General features: G+C 37.9%; 5 protein-coding genes across 9 annotated transcripts; 3 read left to right on the top strand and 2 right to left on the bottom strand.

The window, feature by feature from the left end:
• The first annotated feature begins 1,105 nt into the window (after positions 1–1,105).
• Positions 1,106–5,942, top strand: RpI135 (RNA polymerase I subunit Rpl135). Its single transcript, XM_023391240.2, has 17 exons — positions 1,106–1,167; positions 1,231–1,303; positions 1,393–1,725; positions 1,835–2,074; positions 2,160–2,488; positions 2,555–2,814; positions 2,886–3,128; positions 3,215–3,489; positions 3,578–3,775; positions 3,851–3,958; positions 4,039–4,215; positions 4,302–4,516; positions 4,588–4,726; positions 4,813–4,969; positions 5,044–5,297; positions 5,371–5,535; positions 5,615–5,942. The coding sequence occupies exons 2-17, from the start codon at positions 1,235–1,237 to the stop codon at positions 5,825–5,827; spliced, it is 3,375 nt and encodes a 1,124-aa protein (XP_023247008.2). The 5' UTR covers positions 1,106–1,167; positions 1,231–1,234; the 3' UTR covers positions 5,828–5,942.
• VhaSFD (V-type proton ATPase subunit VhaSFD) lies at positions 4,535–9,739 on the bottom strand. 4 transcript variants are annotated; one of them, XM_023391246.2, is made up of 10 exons: positions 9,466–9,739; positions 9,267–9,348; positions 8,981–9,170; positions 8,690–8,908; positions 8,024–8,125; positions 7,268–7,558; positions 6,796–7,202; positions 6,616–6,729; positions 6,450–6,525; positions 4,535–5,121 (listed from the first exon to the last, which is right to left on the bottom strand). In XM_023391246.2, exons 1-10 carry the CDS (start codon positions 9,521–9,523, stop codon positions 5,113–5,115), a joined length of 1,548 nt encoding a protein of 515 aa, XP_023247014.1. In that variant the 5' UTR covers positions 9,524–9,739; the 3' UTR covers positions 4,535–5,112. The 4 variants fall into 4 exon arrangements, with proteins under 4 accessions (XP_023247014.1, XP_089446207.1, XP_023247013.1 ...); XM_089590081.1 differs by lacking the exon at positions 4,535–5,121 and having other exon boundaries at positions 5,904–6,525; positions 7,991–8,125; XM_023391245.2 differs by lacking the exon at positions 4,535–5,121 and having other exon boundaries at positions 5,905–6,525.
• A 347-nt stretch (positions 9,740–10,086) lies between these two features.
• Positions 10,087–12,641, top strand: LOC111643428 (RNA polymerase II-associated factor 1 homolog). The gene is made up of 8 exons (XM_023391244.2): positions 10,087–10,298; positions 10,437–10,529; positions 10,611–10,938; positions 11,031–11,174; positions 11,243–11,346; positions 11,428–11,644; positions 11,726–11,963; positions 12,034–12,641. Exons 1-8 carry the CDS (start codon positions 10,234–10,236, stop codon positions 12,426–12,428), a joined length of 1,584 nt encoding a protein of 527 aa, XP_023247012.2. The 5' UTR covers positions 10,087–10,233; the 3' UTR covers positions 12,429–12,641.
• A 483-nt stretch (positions 12,642–13,124) lies between these two features.
• On the top strand, positions 13,125–15,165 carry Irbp18 (Inverted repeat binding protein 18 kDa). 2 transcript variants are annotated; one of them, XM_014348710.3, is made up of 4 exons: positions 13,125–13,423; positions 13,938–14,039; positions 14,124–14,280; positions 14,372–15,165. In XM_014348710.3, exons 2-4 carry the CDS (start codon positions 13,938–13,940, stop codon positions 14,464–14,466), a joined length of 354 nt encoding a protein of 117 aa, XP_014204196.2. In that variant the 5' UTR covers positions 13,125–13,423; the 3' UTR covers positions 14,467–15,165. The 2 variants fall into 2 exon arrangements, with proteins under 2 accessions (XP_014204196.2, XP_014204197.2); XM_014348711.3 differs by having other exon boundaries at positions 13,126–13,427; positions 14,372–15,163.
• A 502-nt stretch (positions 15,166–15,667) lies between these two features.
• Acsf2 (Acyl-CoA synthetase family member 2) lies at positions 15,668–20,134 on the bottom strand. Its single transcript, XM_089590631.1, has 9 exons — positions 19,833–20,134; positions 19,319–19,613; positions 19,019–19,249; positions 17,179–17,362; positions 16,870–17,076; positions 16,650–16,784; positions 16,440–16,553; positions 16,129–16,365; positions 15,668–16,060 (listed from the first exon to the last, which is right to left on the bottom strand). Exons 1-9 carry the CDS (start codon positions 19,867–19,869, stop codon positions 15,764–15,766), a joined length of 1,737 nt encoding a protein of 578 aa, XP_089446757.1. The 5' UTR covers positions 19,870–20,134; the 3' UTR covers positions 15,668–15,763.
• Between the last annotated feature and the right edge of the window lie 1,438 nt (positions 20,135–21,572).

Raw genomic sequence — 21,572 nt, 5'->3', positions numbered from 1 at the left:
CGTATAAATCAGCTGATTATAATTAAAAATTTTGTCTTACCGCTACAAATAATTTTTTTTAATTTTCAATCAAGTGGTGCGGTTTGTCTTTTACACAGCGTTTGAGATTTTCATGAACAATTAATAAAAAGTAAAACATTTTGCAAACAAAGTAGATACCCAATTAAATTTAACCGTAAATCTAAAAATTTACTACACTCTTTTGTTAACTCTATATCAAAAGACGCGATGCCCTCAGGCGATTGCAACAAAGTTTTGAAGATATAAATGCTACAACTAATGAAAAAAAATTAAAATAGGTAAATCTACTTACTCCTGCTTCTTTTGTTCTTTTTCCCCATGAGGAATAATTTGATAACCAAGCAAAAAAGAACCAACAAACACCGTGTCTTCAGCGTCTTCAGCAATTAAATTGGATTACAGCTGCAACCATGCATCACGTTGTGAACTGTTTCCGAAATGCTTTGTTTACCTGAATTGAAGATGCTGTAGTACGTGCATATACCTACAATACACGGCGGCAACGGGCACTTATTTCTATTGATCCCAGCAAGGGTAGAGAAAATTGTAAGTAAGGTAAGCTTGGAATATTTCCAACCTGAATGTTTCGAACCAATTTTGTGGTGTTTGGTTGGATATGGCACAGGGTGTACATACAGTGATCATAGTTGAGGGTTGGGGTTGGTGGAAGCCATGGATGTATAGAGAGGGTTAAAAACTCACGTGGGTAGTAAGAGCGTGGGATATTTTTAATGAAACGTAAAAATTTTCAGGACTAAAAAACTGTCCACATACTTTGGAATACACATTTTTCGTTTGCGTTTTCTAATTTACGAGAGTTGTCTTAACAATTTATTGGGTCCGACCTACTTTACACCTTCATATTTCCGCGCCAGAACGTCCGCGAGCGGCCCTCTCGAAGCGAGAGAAAAACACCTGTGGAGTGACTACAGAGATATAAACAACGCCACCAGCGCCAAATTCTACATGTAAATTCACACAATGTGGTGGTTTTGGGAAGCTCTCGAAAAGCTCTAAGAGACACCAGCGCCTACAAGCTCTGAGAGTAAAATTACTCCAAAAAAAAAAAAATACACACGTGCTCTCGTGTGCATGGAAGTTGAGTAGTTCCGTGAGATTGTTTGATTATTAAAAATAAATTGGCACGTACGTAACAAATATATACTACTAGTTGTACTTGATTCATTATTAAATTTCACATGTAAACAGCAATATGTTAATTGAACCAAAACTAACAAATACCTCGCCGGATTTCGCCAAGCCGGCTTGCAAGCAAAATCCAGTAAGTAAAACGGACAAATTTTTATTTCTGCAAAAAAAAATTAAACATTCGATGTCTGATCTTCGTTCATGTCATTGCGTTTTTTCAAGCTTTTGCAAGTGCTTGGAAAGCCACATGTTGATTCATTCAACTACATGCTGGAGGAAGGACTCTCGGCGACAATAAAGAACTTGATTCCCGTTTATTTGACGTTACCTAGTGGAGACAAGATCGAGCTGAAATTTGAACATGTTAGCATTTCTCGTCCAGCTGTCCCTAGTGGCACTATTGGTGTGTCTAATTCAAAAATCCTCCCCACGGAGTGTCGTCAGAGAGCCGTCACTTACAAAGGTAGGATCAATGCCAAAATCTCCTGGTCCATCAATGGTAGAAAGCAAGAAACTCTGGAACGCTGTTTGGGAGAAATACCAATCATGGTCAAGGTAAATTTCAATTACAGTCTTCCTTTTTTTCTTCCGACTTTGAATTTTTTTTTTTTTTTTGACGTATATTAAACTGTATGACAATTAATTTAACGTTTTTTTTTTCAAGTCCAACAGATGTCATCTACAAAATCTGAGCCCTGCAGAATTGATCAAAGTAAAAGAACATGAGCAAGAGTGGGGTGGATACTTTATTATCAAAGGATATGAACGTCTTATAAGAATGCTGCTGATGATCAGAAGAAATTATCCCATAGCCATTAAAAGATCTACATGGAAGCAAAGAGGAAAATATTTTAGCGACATGGGTATTTTATTGAGATCTGTCACAGATGATTGTACTTCCATGGTTAGTTACTTGTCCTTATTACTTGTCAGCAACATATTTTTTTTTAATTTTATTGACTTTATTTTTCTTTTCTACTAATTTTTAGACTAATACATTACACTACTTAACTGATGGCTCAGTAAAAGTAATGTTCACCTATAGAAAACAGTTGTTTCACATACCTTTGATTTTAGTATTAAAGTGTTTGATGAATGCATCTGATAAATTCATTTACAATGCCTTGACTGCCGATTGTGACCATGATGTTTATTACAAAAATTGTGTTCTGAACATGTTGAGAACTATTCATTCTGACGATTTGAACTTGCACACTCACGAACAGTGCAAATTATTTATTGGAAAAATGTTTCGGATAAAATTTTACGAACTTCCTCCAACTTGTACAGATACAGAAGTTTGCGATTTCATATTGAAGTTAGTAAAGCTTAATAGTTGTAAGCAATTTGTTAATTTTCTTTTAAACAAAGTTTATTCTTACAGGCAGTGCATAGCCATTCATCTCGATGACCCTTTAGATAAATTTAATCTTTTCTGCTTTATGACTAAAAAGTTATTTGCATTAATTAGTGGTAAATGCATTGTGGAAGGAGTGGATTCTGTTATGATGCAAGAGTGTTTGCTTGGTGGTCATCTATATTTACAGGTCATTAAAGAAAAATTGTATTCATGGCTCATGGTGTTGAGATCGAATATTTCGAAACGTTCTAATAACGTAGGCAACAGTTTTACTTTGAATACCCGTAAGTAATGTTTTTCTGAGCAAATTATTTTTTTACCAACAATTGGGTGCATGATTTATAAAACTTTACAGAGGAAATGCAAAATATGCTCAAATATTGCGGTACTTTTGATTCGCAAATGGAAAATTTTTTATCTACTGGCAATATCAGATCTCAAAGTGGCTTGGGCCTTCTGCAACATTCAGGCTTGACTATTGTCGCTGAAAACATTAATAGAACACGATACATGTCTCACTTTAGAGCAGTTCATAGGGGTTCTTTCTTCCAACAGATGAGAACAACAGAAGCCAGACAATTGCTACCCGATGCTTGGGGTATGATATTAATTTTACAAATGCTTGATACTTTGCGTAATAGTGTTTCTCCACGATAAGCACAATTTATACAATGGTGTTTTTAGGTTTTATTTGCCCAGTACACACTCCAGATGGTACTCCATGTGGTCTTCTTAATCACTTGACAATGAACTGCACCATTACCGAACATCCTGATCCAAAATTGAAGAACGCTGTTCCTAATGTTTTACTAACATTAGGAATGCTTTCCTTATCAACTGTTGATGACTGGAAAAATTCCTACACTGTTCATTTAGATGGTAAAATTATAGGTTTAATAGAGGATAATATTGTTGACAGAGTTGTTGACAAGTTACGTATTTTAAAAACCAATGAGGAGGTAAGCATCAATAAGAATGAGTATGTTTTTGTAAAAAAAAAAAAATTATAACTTTCAAATTGTTGATTTGTGGAAACTTGATATTCAGGTCCCACCAACAATGGAAATAGTTTTTGTGCCCAAAAAAAATGTTGCACTTCAGTATCCCGGCATTTTTCTTTTCACAAATTCAGCTCGGATGATGAGACCCGTAAAAAATTTGCTAGTCAATAAAACGGAATTGATAGGTACCTTTGAACAAGTGTATTTAAACATTTGCGTTACAGCTGAAGAAGCATACGAAGGCGTAAGTGAAATTCTGTGGTAAAAAAAATTTTTTTGACGAGTATATAATAAATCACATTACGAAAAATTATTTTAGCTGACTACTCATCAAGAGCTTTCCAAAACGGCTTTCCTCAGTAACTTGGCTTCTCTAACTCCTTTGTCAGATTACAATCAAAGTCCAAGAAATATGTATCAATGTCAGGTAAATGATAATCGAAAACACGATTATTTATGCACTCAACCGATTTCTCAGCAGCACAATTTAAATGTATTCTGATTCAGATGGTGAAACAAACGATGGGTACTCCATGTCTCACATGGCAGCAACAAACAGAAACGAAAGCATACAGATTACAAACTCCATCAACGCCATTGTTCAGACCCGTTCATTATGATCATATTAATCTTGATGAATTTCCTGTTGGTACAAACGCCATTGTCGCTGTAATTTCGTATACTGTAAGTATAAGAATTTTACCAGCACAAACAAGTCAATAATTCATTATGAAATACGAACAACATAATTGCAATATTTTTCCTTTTAGGGCTATGACATGGAAGATGCTATGATCATAAACAAAGCCGCGTATGAGCGAGGTTTTGCACATGGTATGATTTACAAATCAGAATTCATAGAATTAAAAGAACAAGGGGACTATTTTGCTAAGGATCCTCAGAATTCGGTCATCGGAGATAAACTGGATTCTGATGGATTACCAAATCCGGGCTCAATCATTAAATTTGGAGATCCTTTCTATTGGTAAAAATTTATTCGACTACATTATTTATTCCCGTACAATTTTTTGTTGAGTTGGAAAAAAAAAATTTTAGTTTCTTCGACGGAGACCAAAAGACATTTGTATTGAAAAAATATTCTGGAAAAGAAGACATGTTTGTAGATAACGTAAAACTTTGCGGGACTTTACACCAAAGTGTCAATCGAAAAGCCTGTATCACATATCGAATTTCTGTAAGTAAACTTTTAAGATTTTTCATAAAAATATTAATCTTATTTTGATTCATATTTGTAATTGAAATTAAATTAACATTTGCTAGCGTAATCCGAATGTTGGCGATAAGTTTGCCTCTCGTGCTGGCCAAAAAGGTATTTGCTCACAAAAGTGGCCTGCAGAAGATTTGCCCTTTACGGAAACTGGTCTCGTACCAGATATTATATTCAATCCTCATGGTTTTCCGAGTCGAATGACAATTGGTAAGAACGAAATACATTGCATTTTAATTCGATAATTCTTAAAGTTTTGATACATGTGACTTGAAAATTTGCAGCTATGATGATCGAAGTCATGGCTGGTAAATCGGCTGCAGTCCACGGTTTAGTTCACGATGCAACGCCGTTTAGATTTTCTGAAAATGATACTGCTGTTGAGTACTTTGGAAAATTACTTGAACAGGGTGGCTACAACTACTATGGAACTGAAAGACTGTACTCTGGCATAGATGGTCATGAAATGAAAGCCGACATATTTTTTGGTATTGTATATTATCAAAGGCTTCGACATATGGTCTCAGACAAGTGGCAGGTGAATATTTTCAACATTTAAACTTAAATTGGAAAACTATACAAAATATTTTGATATAATATTTCCAACTCAGGTAAGAAGTACCGGGCCTTCTGACATTTTGACCAAACAACCTATTAAAGGAAGACGAAGAGGAGGTGGTGTCAGATTCGGTGAAATGGAGCGTGATTCATTAATATCGCATGGTTGCTCTTTTCTTCTTCAAGATCGATTATTTCATTGTTCAGATAAAACATTGGTAAACGTCACTTAACTTTTTAAAAATTTAATTAGCGCTCAAGAGCAAATATCATATTTTATAATTTTTTTTCCTTTAGTTACTGGTTTGCAAACAATGTGGGACTTTAATTGGACCCGTAATGGAAGTCGTAATGAGTAAAGCAGGTGCAGGAGAAAAAAAGATGAGGTGTCGGTTGTGTGGAGATGACGGCAAAATTGGCGAAATTGAAATGCCCTACATTTTTAAATATCTCGTTACGCAGCTAACTTCGTGTAATATTAATGTGAAAATAACTTTCACCGAAAAATAATTTTTTTTAATTTGTGCTAATTTTCAATACATACTTCATAGGTGATGAATGTATATACTACTTTGTACATAAAAGATTTTGGAGATTTTTAATTTAAAACTGTTTTGATATAATATTTCTTTTTTATTTATTAGAATTGGACATAAACTTTCATTTTCGAAATAACAATTGAATATTATATTACATATTTTTTATCGTTTGCATGAATAGTTAGGAATTTTCATATGCCCACATAATGTGTACTGCATTCCAAGTGAAATGAAGATTATGTACACAATTATTTAAGCTTAGTTGATTTTTTTCTACACTAGATATCTTAACAGCAATTAAAAATAATATTCTTAACTTTTTTGAAATTGAATGAAATTTGTTTGCCGTACATGTATAATTTTTTGTAACTTTTGATTAGCGAAGTTGTTTATACATATCTATACGTACAATATAATGCAATAGTTATTATACTAAAATAGTTACAGATTTCTAAAACTTTTTGATCAAAAAGTAAATTTCTTATTGAAAACATTTTAAAATCAACAATTCAAGAAAATCAATTATTAACAAACTTTAAGCTCAGATGTAAAAAAAGCTCAAGCTTTTTAAAAAATTAAGCTTTAGCAGGCACCTGAGTTCCAGCTTTGGCTCCTGGTGCTCCGCTACTTCCTGTTTGTTCTTTTTCCAGTTGTTTCCCTAGATACTCCCTGAAAAAGTTTTTATTTTTTTTAATTTTGAGATTGATATCAGTGAACAATAATTGTGTGATGTCAAAAATAATCTAAAGTCCAACATACCAATTGTGTACCATTAACTTTTGTACAGCTAAAAGTGCTTCATATCTAACATTAGGATCTTCGTGACTCAGTAACTGCATAACTAACTGCTTACCGCCTAGTTGTTCAATGATGCTGTGAATAGAAAAAAAAACAGTTAATTTCTTGATAAGCACTGTTTCTGGAAAAAGTTTAACTTACTGTTTGCCTCTAGGATAGTGTCTGACATATTCTCCAACGTCAAAGCAAGCAACACTCAGTACTAAAGGGTCCTTGCTGACTTCCAGCAAATGAACTAAGATACGAAGCAGTTCGTAATTCTTTTCATTGAGACGACTCGAATTTTCTCGCCAGAATTTCCCGGACTTGTGCACAGGTGACCATTCTAGTCTGCCAGATTTCACTTCTGTAGCATATTCATCAAACGAACTTAAATCTTGAACAGACGCTTGTAATTTGTCATTTAAAAATTCAATATCGTCTGTAATATCCTCGTCATCGAATTTTCTTTGACTGAGGATGGACAACTGTTTCAAGACCTTGCATTGAACCATGGCAATACAATGCTCCTTTGCAACTTGCAAATCTCCTACTTTCTCGATCAAGTTCTAAAGAAATTTTCGTAATATCAAGATTGATAATCAAATTCAAGAAACACGTTGAACAAACTTACTCTAAATACTGCAAGGATGATTCGCGTGACTTTCTCTTTAACGGAGTCACTCAAAATATCGGCTAGTATGACGATGACGTTGAATTTATTCATTTTTTCAGCAAGTAAGGGATTAAAGGTGAGTACCCATAAGCAAAATATCAGCTGGTACTGGACTTGAAAATTAACTCTGCCAGAGAGAACACTTAAGAGGGTGGAAATTCCGTCAACTGACACAAAGGCAAAACGATACTCATCTATTCTAAGCATCATTTGCAGACATCTTGCCACTGATTGAATGTAATCGTTATTCTAGATCATAGATTTAATATTGATCAAATGTATGTTTCTACTCTTTTCCCAATATTTTAATTTATCAACCATTTACTTTAATTATTCATTTATTTGTCTATTTTAATAAATATTCTCAATAGTAGATGCATCTAGCATTTCACTTGTGTGAAAATAAGATCAATAGTATGAAGTGTTGAGATCATTTTTATTAGTGATCATGAAATTAATAATCATGCAAGTTGCATCAAGGCTATACTTATTAATTTTATTAATGGGCAAAAGAAAAAAAATGAAGGTAACGAAAGAGCTATTAAAAACAAAATTAAAAAAAAAAAAAAAAACTCAAATACGAAATATTGTTGCAAAGTGCTTCGTATGAAAGGTTTTCTTTTGATAATTATTTTCGTAAAAAAAACTTGGTTTTCAATACTTAGTTAGTGAAAAATCAACCATTAACAAATTATGGTGAGTTGCTAAACCAACCGGGTTGAGCAATTCATGTAGCTCATTGGCCTCTCCAGCTTCAGTGGAATTGGCATCTTGTACTATCTCGGCATGCATGTTTCCCTCTTGTAGGGCTTCAAACTAAAAAACCCACTTTTTGCCAATGATTACTTGAAAAATTACTTATGCTTTTGTTGTCATTAATTTTGAGACTTCTTTTATCATGAGACAAGTAAGCAACACTTAAAAGCTATGTATTAGTTTTCTTTCGTTAATTTATAGCGCAACTATTTTTCTTGTCATGCTAGAATATTGGAAAGCTATAAATCACACAATTTTTAAATAATGTAGTCGTTAAAAATGATCCCTTTTCATTAAAAATAACCAAGCTTGATTAAAAACATTTGTTCTTACAAAGCACCAGCAATTTTTTAATTCACAAAATGCATAATAAGTTAATCTCAATGAACAGTTATAGTTAGTAACACACAAAGCAGACACTTGTATATGAGTATGATTTCAAATGAAAAATATAGAAAAGTGAAAAAAGCCTGCAAAAAGCGTTGATAGATGAAACTACTATTGGTCAACTAGTGAGTTAAAATCAATATTGCTAAATCACAGCAAAAACAATAAAACCCAAAAATTTTTTGAGTAAAAGTTCTTTTTCTTTGTTCAATTTTGTTTCGAAATTCAAAAACTTACGCTGATCTTGAGCTGATCCTTGAGCCATGTCAGGTAAAATTGAAGGTCAGTTTTTTCCATAAGGTCGTGACTCCAGCAGGCTAATTTAGCAATTATTCGAGCTGTCATGTTCATAATAAAACCATCCTGTCTGTTCAAGAGGTTCAAAAATGGTCCCCAGACTGATTCTCTTTTACGAGTGGAGTGTTCCCTGAAAATTTCCACACGACTACGATTTTCCTGTTGGAAAAATGAACGTTTGAGTCTTTGTGAAGACGACCTTCAGTTTTAAAACATCAACTGGATATGTACTTGGAGCATGTCATCAATCATGGTAAGGATGTATTGAATGGTCTGATCTTTGGATACGTGGCCAAGTAAATTGAGGAAAGTCTTGGCAGCCTGTCCAGGGTTTTCTTTGAGCTTGGCCTCTCTGACATTAGTGTCACTTGTATCAAAAGCAACAATAAAGTCGTAATCCTCCTTTGAGATCATGTGAGACCTGGTGGACAAGAGACGATGAGAAATAAAAAACAAAGCTTGCCAAGTGCCAACAAAGGTTCTAAGTCATGATATAATCATTGCTTTGGGTACTAACTGAAGATAAGCCTGCCAATTGATCCTCTGGCTCCTAATGTCAGCAGCCTGCTGCTGCAGCATGCTCGTTGCAGCAAGCATATCTGAAAAGACAAAGGTATAAGTAACAAATCGTTTGTCATTAGAACCAGGAGAAGGCGATGAACAAGAGGAGGAGTGTTATTGCGCGGAAGGGAGGGGCTGCTCCTGGGAGGGCTCACCGATGTTTTCGTCCGGCAAGGCCGGGATGATTTCCTTAATGTTCGTGCGATCCGCCATGGTTGCAGAGAAGGAGACTCACGAGTCCTTTCTTCTTAATACGGCTGAAAAGCACCCACTCCTCGATTGTTTTGGTATTGTTATTCTATATTATTTATTTGGGCTGCTCGATATACAGTCAATAACAAGTTACGCGCACAACACCTACTGCTTCTTCATCTTCGATCACAAGCTTGGTCACGAGATCATTTGGAGCAGTTGCGGAGAATATGGAGCAAAGACGACGTTCTGCTTGATCGACGGAGAATTGCAGTTTGACAGTTTGACGTCACTTGATCAGCTGATCAAATATATATAAGTATATATTTGTATGTATGTATATCCACATTATTTCATATTTTCGCATAAGCATTCAATTTTATGCAACGGTTTTTTTTGATATCGAAAAAAGTTATCAAACCATTCGTTTCATCACTTATATAAGTATCCGTGTACCGATCTACCGATACCGATCCCGTAAATAAAAAAATTTCTTCATGTAGGTAATATAGATAATCAAAATATCACGTATCCGCGCCGCGCATCCGCTGAGATTTTGAGATCGCAGTTACTGCAGAACTGCCGAACAGGTTGTTGTACACAATAATCAGAAATGGTGTTTACGTTTGACTTACATTTTTGTACGAAATGAAGAGCTTTAACAGCCTTAACAGTCAAATTTAATTATTTGACAAGTGATTTTTTTTTAAATCTTCTCGAATCTCTGAACAATGCCTCCAACCATACAGAACGGAGCTGCTGAGAAGCGCAGTGTAGCACGACCAGCAGAGAAAAGGTAAACAGTAATCGCCTTTACAATCCTCAGTTTTTCTGTTAACACAACCGATTCAAAGACACTCAATCTTTATTTTATGTTTACTCAAGATAAATAAGCATCACAACATTTTACTTTAATGTTTAATTTTTGTTTCAGATTGGAGCTTATATGCAAAGTCAAATTTTGCAACTCGCTTCCAGACATTGCATTTGATCCAAAGTTCATTAGTTATCCCTTTGACACAAACAGGTAACAAGCAGCACATTTAATCTATTCAACAACAGCTCAGATGATAGTCAACTTCTTGCATAATTGAATTTTTCTTTGTAGGTTTATTCAGTATAATCCAACATCTCTAGAGCGCAACTATAAGTACGACGTACTCACTGAGGACGATTTGGGAGTTGAGATCGATTTGATAAACAGAGAGACTTACACCAGTGATCAAAATGCTCAATTAGATCCTGCAGATGAAAAGTTACTGGAAGAGGATGTTCTTATGCCACAAGATTCGAAAAGGTCCAAGCATCATGCAAAAAGTGTATCTTGGCTCAGACGTACAGAATACATTTCCACGGAACAAACGAGATTTCAACCTCAAACCACATCTGACAAAGTTGAAGCAAAAGTTGGTCATAATATTAAAAAGCACTTTAAGGTAACTTTTATTTACTATCTATAACGCAAAGTTAATATTTCATCACTTCGATTTAATTGTTATTTTGATCGCTTTTTTCTTTTTTACTTCAGGAAGAAACGTTATGTATGGATCGCGATTCACAAATTAAAGCTATTGAGAAAACATTTGAAGACAATAAGAAACCCATTGAGAAACATTACAGTAAAGCTAACGTTCATCCTGTGGAAATTTCTCCTGTTTTTCCAGATTTCAAGGTATACCTTGTTGTGAAACGTAGTACGGCGGAGTGTTTGATTTTGATTATGGATTTTCAAATGTGTAGCTGTGGAAATACCCTTGTGCCCAAGTTATTTTTGATTCTGACCCAGCACCTATGGGACTGTCGGTTCCTGCACAAATTGAAGAGATGTCTCAAGCAATGATTCGGTAATCGTGATCAAGCAAAACTTATTTTCATGAATACTTACTCACAAGAACAGAAACTAATTGGTAAAATTTTTATTTTAGTGGTGTGATGGATGAAAGTGGAGAACAGTTTGTTGCTTACTTCTTACCGTTTGAGGAAACTCTCGAAAAGAGAAAGCGAGATTTCTGTTCTAATATTGACTATGCCGAAGACGAAGAGTATGATTACAAGATGGCTAGAGAGTACAACTGGAATGTCAAAAGTAAGGCCTCCAAAGGTTACGAAGAAAATTATTTCCTCGTTATGCGTGAAGATGGGGTAAATACAAATAATTTTTACTTGTCAAGATGTACAATAATAATAAATAGTGGGTAAATAAACGGCTCAATTTTCGTGCAGGTGTATTATAATGAATTGGAGACGCGTGTAAGACTAAGTAAGCGTAGACAGAAGGTTGGACAACCGGCTAACAACACGAGGCTTGTGGTACGCCACCGGCCATTGAACGCCACAGAATTCCGTATGCAACGTTACAGAGAAAAACAACTTGAACCACCTTGTGAGGAAGACGAAGAGGAGGAAGAAGAGGAAGAAGAAATGGTACCTCAAAAGACCGAGGACAAGAACGCAGAAAGAGGTACCGTACTCGCAGTGATTTGCTCATGGTTGAGTGTTAATTGCATTCAAAAATGTCTCTTCATTTTCAGGATCCGATGCGGAAGAAAACGAGGATGCTGATGAAGATAACACAGATAACGAGAAAGGCGAGAACGAAGAAAAGGTTGAGAAAGTCAAAAATGAGGGGAGATCACGTTCATCTTCGCGGGCTTCGAGCCACAATTCTGACAAGTCGAGATATCGGTCCCGGTCGCCCTCGAAAGCTCGCTCTGTGCGCTCCACGCGCTCGAGTCGCTCTGTGCGTTCTTCACAGTCGCACTCCCCGTCAAGGTCACGCTCGGGCTCCCCGGCCAAATCGCAGTCACGCTCGAGGTCCCGTTCGCGCTCAGGTTCTGCCAGTGAAGCCGGTAGTGCCAGTGGGAGTGCCAGTGGTAGCGGCAGCGCCAGTGGTAGTGGCAGCGAAAGCGGCTCAGAGCCCGAGTGAAGTCAACCGCGCTCGTCCCGGGCACCTATTAATTTTTTTTCTTGTTTATAAGTTTCTCTTTACATCTCAGGTTCGCGAAATCAATTTACTTATTCAAGCTCATCCAATCATATTTTTCCATTGTATTATCTCCATAATTCATATTATTTAATGTTGAATAGCAACAACAAAAAACTTGTACAGTACGTGTTTACGTTACCTGAACACCTCATTTTTCAAACGTTAACTATTTTAAGATACTTTTTAACTTTCGATCATTTGACGTTCAAGTTAAGAAATTGGAAATGTTTTCATTGAATAAATAGAAATTTTTATATTTTTTACTTGCTACGTGTTACATTATTTTTATATCCTCAGCCCAATCTATAACAAGTCGTGAGACACTTTATACCTATTAAGTTCATAATTTCGTTACTTACAAATTAAACAATCATAAATTGTAAGTCTAAAGAGCGGTGCTCCTTGTACCTTGCCACCAAATTGGTGATTCAGGTGATTTTTGAGCTTGTTTCAACAAGTTTTTTCAATTGTCGATTTGTGACTTTCTTTGCCGATTTTAAATAATATGTCAGAACAGAATTTTTTTTTTCTGTCGTCTGTCGCCGTCGGCGATTGGGCGATGTTAGCGGCGCATATTGGTGACTTTAGGAGACTTTAAAGCTGCTTGTGACGTCATCGGGCACACACGGTAGATCAGAACATCTGGGTAACACACTGCTTTCGAGTTTCGACTCGAGTTCGAATCAGTCGAAACGTCGTCATTGTGAAGCATTGGTGGTCATTGCAACACGTTTATTCTTTGGCAAGTTATTGCGTCATTATATTTTAACGTGATTGCCAAAATTACCGTAGAATATCGATCAATAAATACTCAGCACGTGAACTCTTTTAGGATAAAAAGATTGAAAAAATACGAGTATTGCCTTGAGTTTTAGTTCCAAGTTATTTGGATTGCGACATATCTCGCTGTGCCAGTGCAAGAGTGTGTGTCAGAGGAAGGTGAGTCCAGACACAGGCCGTTTTCAATTTTTTTTTTGTTTTGCTAAAAAGTAATTTGATCTACATGTTCATGTACGCGGTTATTGAATTTGACAAATTTTCTTTCTTAAAGCTTAGTTTTGTGTTTTTTAAACTTTGAGTGAGTCACTCAAAAGTCATTCAAGTTGGACTTTTTTTACTATCTTAAAGATAAGGTAATTATAGTATAATTAGGATGTCGGAAATATACTTGTTGCTTTCACGATTTTTCACTTTTATTTCAACTTTAAGCAACTGTTTGTGACTCCTAAATTTGTTGAATTGGATTTATTATTTTACGTTTACTCTTTGTTTATGTAATGAGGTTTATTAGCAAATGCTTTTATGTAACTTTAAGTGATTTCGTTTTCCTGTGTTATACATGTAGTGTGATTATAATTTTCTGAAACACGGCACTTTTATTTCAATATTTGTTGGCTGATTTAATCAAATTATTAAAAAATGTTTTACAATTGACAATAAATGTTGCAGATGGCTCCCAAAAATAAAGAAAATTCCAATAAAAAAAAGAAGCATTTATCCGAGGATGATGACGATGAAGACTACAGGAAACGCAGAGACAGAAATAACCAGGTAAACTAGTATTTTATCAAATACATTGTAATTGATTGTACACTGAATGCAACTATTTAATTTGTGATCTGTACTATTTTCCAGGCAGTCAAAAAGTCTAGAGTGAAAAGCAAGATAAGAACACAACAAACATTGGATCGAGTTAATCAGCTGAAGAATGAAAATGAGGTTTTGGAAGAAAAAATCAAAATGCTGAGCAAAGAATTGGGATTTCTGAAAGATCTTTTTTTGGCGCACGCTGGTAATGATACAAGAAATACTTTCATAATGCATTCAAAATATTTTATAAGTTTGAATGCTTTAAGTTATAACAAAAATTTTTTAATTTTCAGGTTCAAACCAACATTCCATGAACATGCAAGATATAGATCTGAATGCTCTTCTTTCAGACGAACCAAGCAAATCAGATCCTCTTTTTAAATCTTAATCAATATAAATATTAACATTCCACTAGAAGGAATGAAGGATATAAATCGAGAAACTGTACATTTTATTTATTAAAATGTTAAGTGGCTATCTCGGAAAGATGCCATTCTGTATGCAGCTCTATGATTTACTCAAAGAAATCAACTTGACTGTAACAACAGAAAAGAGAAATTTTATTTGACGCTCATCTTTATGTCAATGCAAATAGTATTTCTCAACTGTTGAAAAAAAAATGATCAGTTTGATGAACTATGCATACGTCACAAGTCATATTAAGTTAAAATGCATCTTAAAGAGAAATATTGATTCGATTTGTTCAACGTAATTTAGTTTTTATAGGTTTTTAGTTGAAAATTAGGATGCATCATGAGAATAAAATAAGTTTTTTTTATTTAAAATTGATAGTATATTATGTAACAAGTGCAAAAATCACCGAAGATTGCAACCTGCACGAATTCATGATTTCGCTATTATGCTAAGATTAAGCGCACTTGGTGTAAAAGATGCCTTAAAATGATTTTTTTTTTTTTACTTATGTAGATGTTATTATCATTCATATTTCATGAAATTTAAATTAAAAAACAATTTTTTTTAGACTATTTGATCGTTGATACTGTTGTTAAAACAGAAACATGTTAGAACGTAAGTGTATTTAAAAAAAATTATAACTTTATTCATAATGTATTTTTAAAATATATGATTTTGTTGATAAAAAATTTATAACAAAAAAGTAAACGTTGTTTATCACACCCCTTTCGTTTACTTGTACAATATAGTTCACAACCATAGAAAACGTTATCAATGAATACACTTTATTATAAATTAATGCAACTATGGGAAAACATAAAAAAAAAAATTTATTTAAAGAGTCGATCGTAAGTATTATCTAATAAATAGAATTTGAAAGTTTCATTGCCACGTATGACACAATAATTGTTCGACATACTGGAAACAAGAAAGCATTTTGAAGCCATTTTTGCCGGATCCTCTCAATTTCCAGAAGTAAAGTGAAACTCGTTATTAAATTGACAAACCTTACACAATGCGGTGAAATCGATGAGTCAACTTTTTTTTTCAAATCGACACACAAAATAGTTACCCACCCACAAATTGAATATTCATCATAGCCAAACAGCACAGTCATGTATACAATTTTCATCATCGAATGAATCGCACAATTCTCTATTACGTAAAAAAAAAAAAAAAAAAAAAAAAAAAAAAAAAACTTATTTTCCCTATACCCATTAGAGTACAAAAGCTACAATTATCATAGGAGAACGTCGCATTGGCAGCCTGAATCAGTTTTGCGGTTTCCTCGGGACTACGCCTCTGTCCTCAAGTTCCTCTTTCAGCTTGAACTTTTGTATCTTGCCGCTCGCGGTCTTTGGAAATTCCTCGCGAAACTCGATGTACCGCGGTATTTTGAACCGAGCGATTTTCCCTTTGGCGTACTCCACGATGTCCTGGGCCGTCAGTTTGGCGTCGGCGCTCAGTCTCACACAAGCGCAAATTTCCTCTCCGTAAACGTCGTCGTGGACCCCAAAAGCGTGAGTTTCGAGAATCGCGGGGTGGGTCGCGAGAAAATCCTCGATTTCCTGCAAACATATGTATGAAAATTAAGCTTTATTTATTTAATTTTTTTTTCATTTCTTTTACTTCGCACCTTTGGAAATATGTTCTCCCCGCCCCGGATCAGCATGTCCTTCAGCCTGCCCACAATGTGCCCGTAGCCGTCCTCGCGAAGGATGTACTGATCCCCGGTCTTGAGCCATCCGTCCTCCTGGATCATTTTTTTCGTGCTCTCCTCGTCACCCCAGTAGCCCATCATCGTGCAGTAGCCCCTGACGCAAAGCTCCCCGGGGGTACCGAACGGCACAATGTCCCCTTTATCGTCTATTACCTACACGAACAAAACATCGATCGGACGTCTGATGGTGATTAAACACGAGTACGTATACGAAATCTTTGACTCACTTTCATCTCTATGTCGTCGGATATGTACCCAATGGTCGTTTCCGTCAACTCTGGCGGCTCATCGTGCAACGACTGATTGACAACTGCCGTAGTTTCGGACAAGCCGTATATAGACTGGAACAGACACACGCGCGATTATATTTTATTTTTTCTTAAAAACGATGGGGAAATCGAAAAAATTATTTCGATGTTGTTGATAAAGTATATAACCTTTATGTGGTCCATGCCCAGGCAAGTGCGGATCCTTCGGTAAAGATCTGGCGTGGCCGGGGATCCACCGGTCAAGCCGGTGTACAAACAGTCGATCTTGATGTTTGTTCGATTTTGCACGTCGATCATGTTCGTCTGGGAAAAATAACGAAAAAGACGTCCTAGTCGTGGCAAACACATATAAAAACAACAACACCATACAGTATATAATAGCTCTTACCCACATTGTCGGGGTGCCGAAGGTAACGCTGCACTTTTGCCCGACAATGGCCTCGATGGACTTGACGGGGTTGAAAGTTGGGTTCTCGAGTACCACGGTCGAGCCGGCGTGCAGGGGACCCACGACGCCCATGATCATACCAAAGGCGTGGAAGTACGGCACGTTTAGGCATATCTTGCGACCCTCGACGTCCAGCCTCGTCACTGCCTTTGAAATGATGTATATATGTGTATATTATACCGTTGGTGTTTTTTGTTTTTTTTTTATTGTCTCAAGTATTGTTACAAGCAATGCAGGTTGTACGTGTACCTGTCTGGCGTTGTTGACGAGGGCGCGGTGCGAAATGAGGGCAGCTTTGGGGTTGCCGGTCGTGCCCGACGTGAACTGTATGTTGGTCCCGGCGTAGGGCGAAATGTCCCCTTGCTCCGCTCGAATCGCCTCGACGTCTCTTTTGCTCGCCAAGGCCTCGACGTCTTGCATCCGCCTCGTGCCACTTTATAAAAACATTTTTTTTTTTCTTTTTTTTATACTCGTGATGCTTCAATCGGCCAAGATGAGCCATCTAGGTATGATTTATTTACTACGAGCGAGTTTCGTAGTAAAATTATTTTAACGAATTAGCCAGTCACAAAAAAAAAAAAAAAACACGAGTACCTATATTTCTCGAGCTTCTCGATTCCGTATACGCTATACACGCGGGCTTTTACAATGATTGCGGCCCACCTCCGTTACTCACGTAGCTATGTATAATTTTCGCGACGTGTCATTAATTTGTAAGCTGTTGAGTTCTTTCAACAAAGCATAATGTTTTTTTTCCCCATCAACAAACAAAAAAACGCACTATCAACACCATGAGCGGTAATTACTTTTCTCGACACTGACAAACAGCTACGGCTGTTTTAATTTTCCCCTTTGCCGTGAGTACATGTACGCATAAGAAATATATTACGTATACCTGTACGTACAAGTTGCACGATTCAAGGCTACAGGCGCAACACTGTGTGTTGATAAATGCATGGTTTGATTGCACCGGTTTACGGTCATTCAACATATAGCACGTACAGAGGATCGGTTTAATCCGAAGAATGCATTTTGAGTAGGAAAAAAAAAAAAAAAAATGAAATCGCTCCAGAGACGATTGACAGCGATCCATCATTTGACGCTACACGTATTAACAAGGAAAATCGATGCCACGTGCGGATGTTGTATCGTCGTGTTTTTCACCTCCGCGATACCTATAAAGCGCTCGAGAAAAATCAACGAATCCTCTTGTCGTTCGAACAATTGAAATTAATGTTTCAACAACGTCATAAATAACCGATTTCATTGGAGCTTCAACTTTGTGGGCTTTCTTTCGTCAAGCCGTTTATTCTTGACAAAAAAAAAAAAAAAAAAAAAAAAAAAAAAAATACCGATTAAAATAACTCGAATCGAAAACACATGAACATATAGTGGCACATCGTAAGTTTCGAGAGGCAGATTCTTACGGAATTATCTTTGTAAAAATTGCGTAATAAGAAACACTTACAATGTGCCACCGGGGCATGGATTATTGATGTCCGCATCAGGCAACGATGACGGCAGATTGACCGGTGTATCCGCGTATACATGTACATATACATAGATAGATAGATCGGCGAGGGTCAGAAGGGCAGCTGAAATCGAATATTCATTTAACCTACTAGCCTTATACCGCGCGAGCCCAAAATTTCTCATAAGCAGGCATATATTATATTATACACACGTACAACCCATATCCTACAAAGGGACATACCTATACATCGCATATATATATATATATATGTATTTCAAAAGATTTACATTGCACATGTGGTACAAGTACGCGCGCTGTCGGCGAACGCCGACGTGCAGAGAAATTAAGGGAGACCTCTGGAGCAAAAGGGGCTCGTCCATTATCCATCCCACGGAAATGGAAAGCCCTACACACACACACGTGTACTCTGATGTCGCAGGTGCCCACACGCGACGATACACGTATACACAATGTCCATGAATAACAAGTGTGGCTCGGAAAATTTATCGCGTCGAGCGTCCGATATGCATACATTATAGCGTATACAGGTGATTATTCCTACACGGAGAGCGATATGTATGTAGGTATTGGAGCTGCTGGAGTGTTTTGGCTTACGAGACGTGTCCCCGTTGGCCCCAGACGACGACGTGCTCGAGAGCGGGGCAGGTCCCCTTGGCCCGGAGCAGCATATCCGCGTAGTTTTGCTCCCTGTAGGAGCCAGCCGCCAACACGGCCCTGGCGCCTATCCTGCCCAGGCAGTACTCGAGCTCGTTCGGCCGGTACGCCGGGTTGATGCCCGCCACCACCAAGCCTGCCCGTGTCGCCCCCATGTAGCTCACCAGCCACCTGTACACATGATTTTACGGATGAATAGTGACATTGTGGACATTTTTGATCGTATATCGGGGCGTGTACTCGAGGTGGTTGGGTCCCCAGACTCCGACCCGGTCGGCCCTGCGCAGACCAAGGCCCCTGAGCCCGGCGGCGAGCCGATCCGCGCGGTCGAGCAGCCCCGAGAAGCTCAGGCGCTGGGCGCCCTGTTGCAGCGACACGAGGCAATCGCGCTCGGGCCAGCGCCGCGCCGCCTCCTCCAGCGCTTGGCCCACCGTCGCCTCGAGCAGCGGCCGGTTCCCCGGGTTGCTCAGGTACGCCGGCTTGCACTCGCTCCGGCCACGAGTGGAGCTACTGCCGCGTCGGCGGCCGCTGAAATCTTTTTTCCCGAGGGTGGGTTTATTTTTTTATTTTTTTATTTTATGTATCTCCCTAAATTTGAAATAGCGACGATTTGCACAAGCGAGCGAGATTTTCACTGGCGAAATAGTATAAAAGGAGGACAAGTATACATGCACTGTGTACATAGTTGAACACACCCGTGACTATTTAAAATTTACAGAGAGATATGGTTGTATCGTGTGGCATGTACACGTACCATTTCGCGCGAAAGCGATCCGCAGTCGGGAGAACATGCCGTTGGCGCACTAATAATCACACGATGATCAAACGACACTGAAATCGCTTAGGGAAGCGCGGCTCCCTCGCGCGTTCATCCGACGTCCAATGCGACGCGATAGGCAACCAGTACGGTATAGTAACCGAAAAGTTTCCTCAGCCGTGGCGATCTTGATCGGTATTATACGAGTAAACTTTCGAGCTCGCTTTTCGCGCGGCTTCAAACGCCGATCGGCAACTCACTTTGCATATACCAACAAAACACACGCTGGTCGAAAATCGGTTCTTCCTTGCAGCAACGCAACTGACGGACGGCTTCTGCCGACGGTGCTTAACGTACATGATGAAACCTCGAGCGCGAGAAGGAGGGATATTTAATATTTTTATGTGATCGACCACGAGCAAAGCGATAAGGGAATTTTTAAACATGCGCTAAAAAAAAAGTACAGCGGCGACAGTGTTATATATATATATATATAAGCGTTCGAGCGACGATTTATCTATATATATACACACTATAGACTATATACATGCATGAGCAAGCGGTGTGTTCCACTGACCTCTGCTTTTGCTCCAGAATTTCGTATTCAATGTGCATTTGTGATTCTTTATAGCGTCGAGCCGAAAGATCCGCGACGATAACCATTATATGTATTTTCATATGCATTTTATTAGCGTCGAAACCTATTAGCATCAACTCTCGAAAAAACCAAGGTTTACATGATATATTATATACAAAGTGTGGGCAGAGAAATAAGATACTGCAGCTTCTACTCGATAACCTTCGCTGGTCGGATGTATATACACACACGCGTCTATACCTATAATCAGTTGAAGTTACATCAGTTCGAATATACATGCACAGATTTTTCGCAACCGTTATCTGCTCGTTTGTACACATAATATATATTATACTCTCGGTTGTTTGTAGAATCGCTCGGTTTATCGCTCTTTTTTTTTTTTTCAATTTTCGCTCGAGACGTTGAACCGATCGCTGTGCCGTTTAACAAAGTTTGCCGTCGCAAAATGTCACACATACACCCTACTGCCGATAGAGATAAAACAATCGTTTGATAATTAATTGTCAACAGCAGCGAGACATAATATGTAAAACCTTACACGGGAGTAAGAAAAAACCACTTTAAAGTCCTATACTCCTCGTTTACAAGGGGGGGGGGGTTTGCTCCCCATACATAACGTTGCTCCTTTTCTGCAATAAGAGACTCGCAAAATCTCTGGTAGTAGGTGTACCACCCATTGTAACATGTGTATAAGTTTTGTACGTATAGAAGGGCGGTGGTGTGGAGGGGGATGGCGTGTCTACGAACCGCTCGGCAGCGGAAGTCGCGTGCCGGCAACCTCCATCTTAACACACCCGCGCTCTCATACACACACACACACGGGCGCGCGCGAGCAACGGACTGCCTGCAGAGAACATTTGCATACACTCACGGAGAGAGAAAGGGTGGCAATATGTATAGGCAAAAGAAGGGGGGTGCCTTTCCCAACGAAGCCCCGAAAGCTCCGATTGGCCGGTGCCGCTGGTTGCGCGAGGAGCCATCAGGAGAGTACAAGGAGCCCATCGGCAGGACCTCGGACAGTCTCCTCGCAGTATTGCCCAGCTCGTCGCTCCTACACCTGCCCCCCCTTCCCCCCATACCTTTTTCTTTTATCGTTGCGTATACATAATAACAATACCTAGTTCTCATTGTGTACAGTA

The sequence above is a fragment of the Copidosoma floridanum genome, unplaced genomic scaffold (assembly GCF_036245765.1).
Source record: "Copidosoma floridanum isolate Cflo_tuat_1 unplaced genomic scaffold, Cflo_Japanese_pri ptg000001l, whole genome shotgun sequence".
Taxonomy (NCBI): Eukaryota; Metazoa; Arthropoda; class Insecta; order Hymenoptera; family Encyrtidae; genus Copidosoma; species Copidosoma floridanum.
This window is presented reverse-complemented; position numbering and strand designations above follow the sequence as displayed.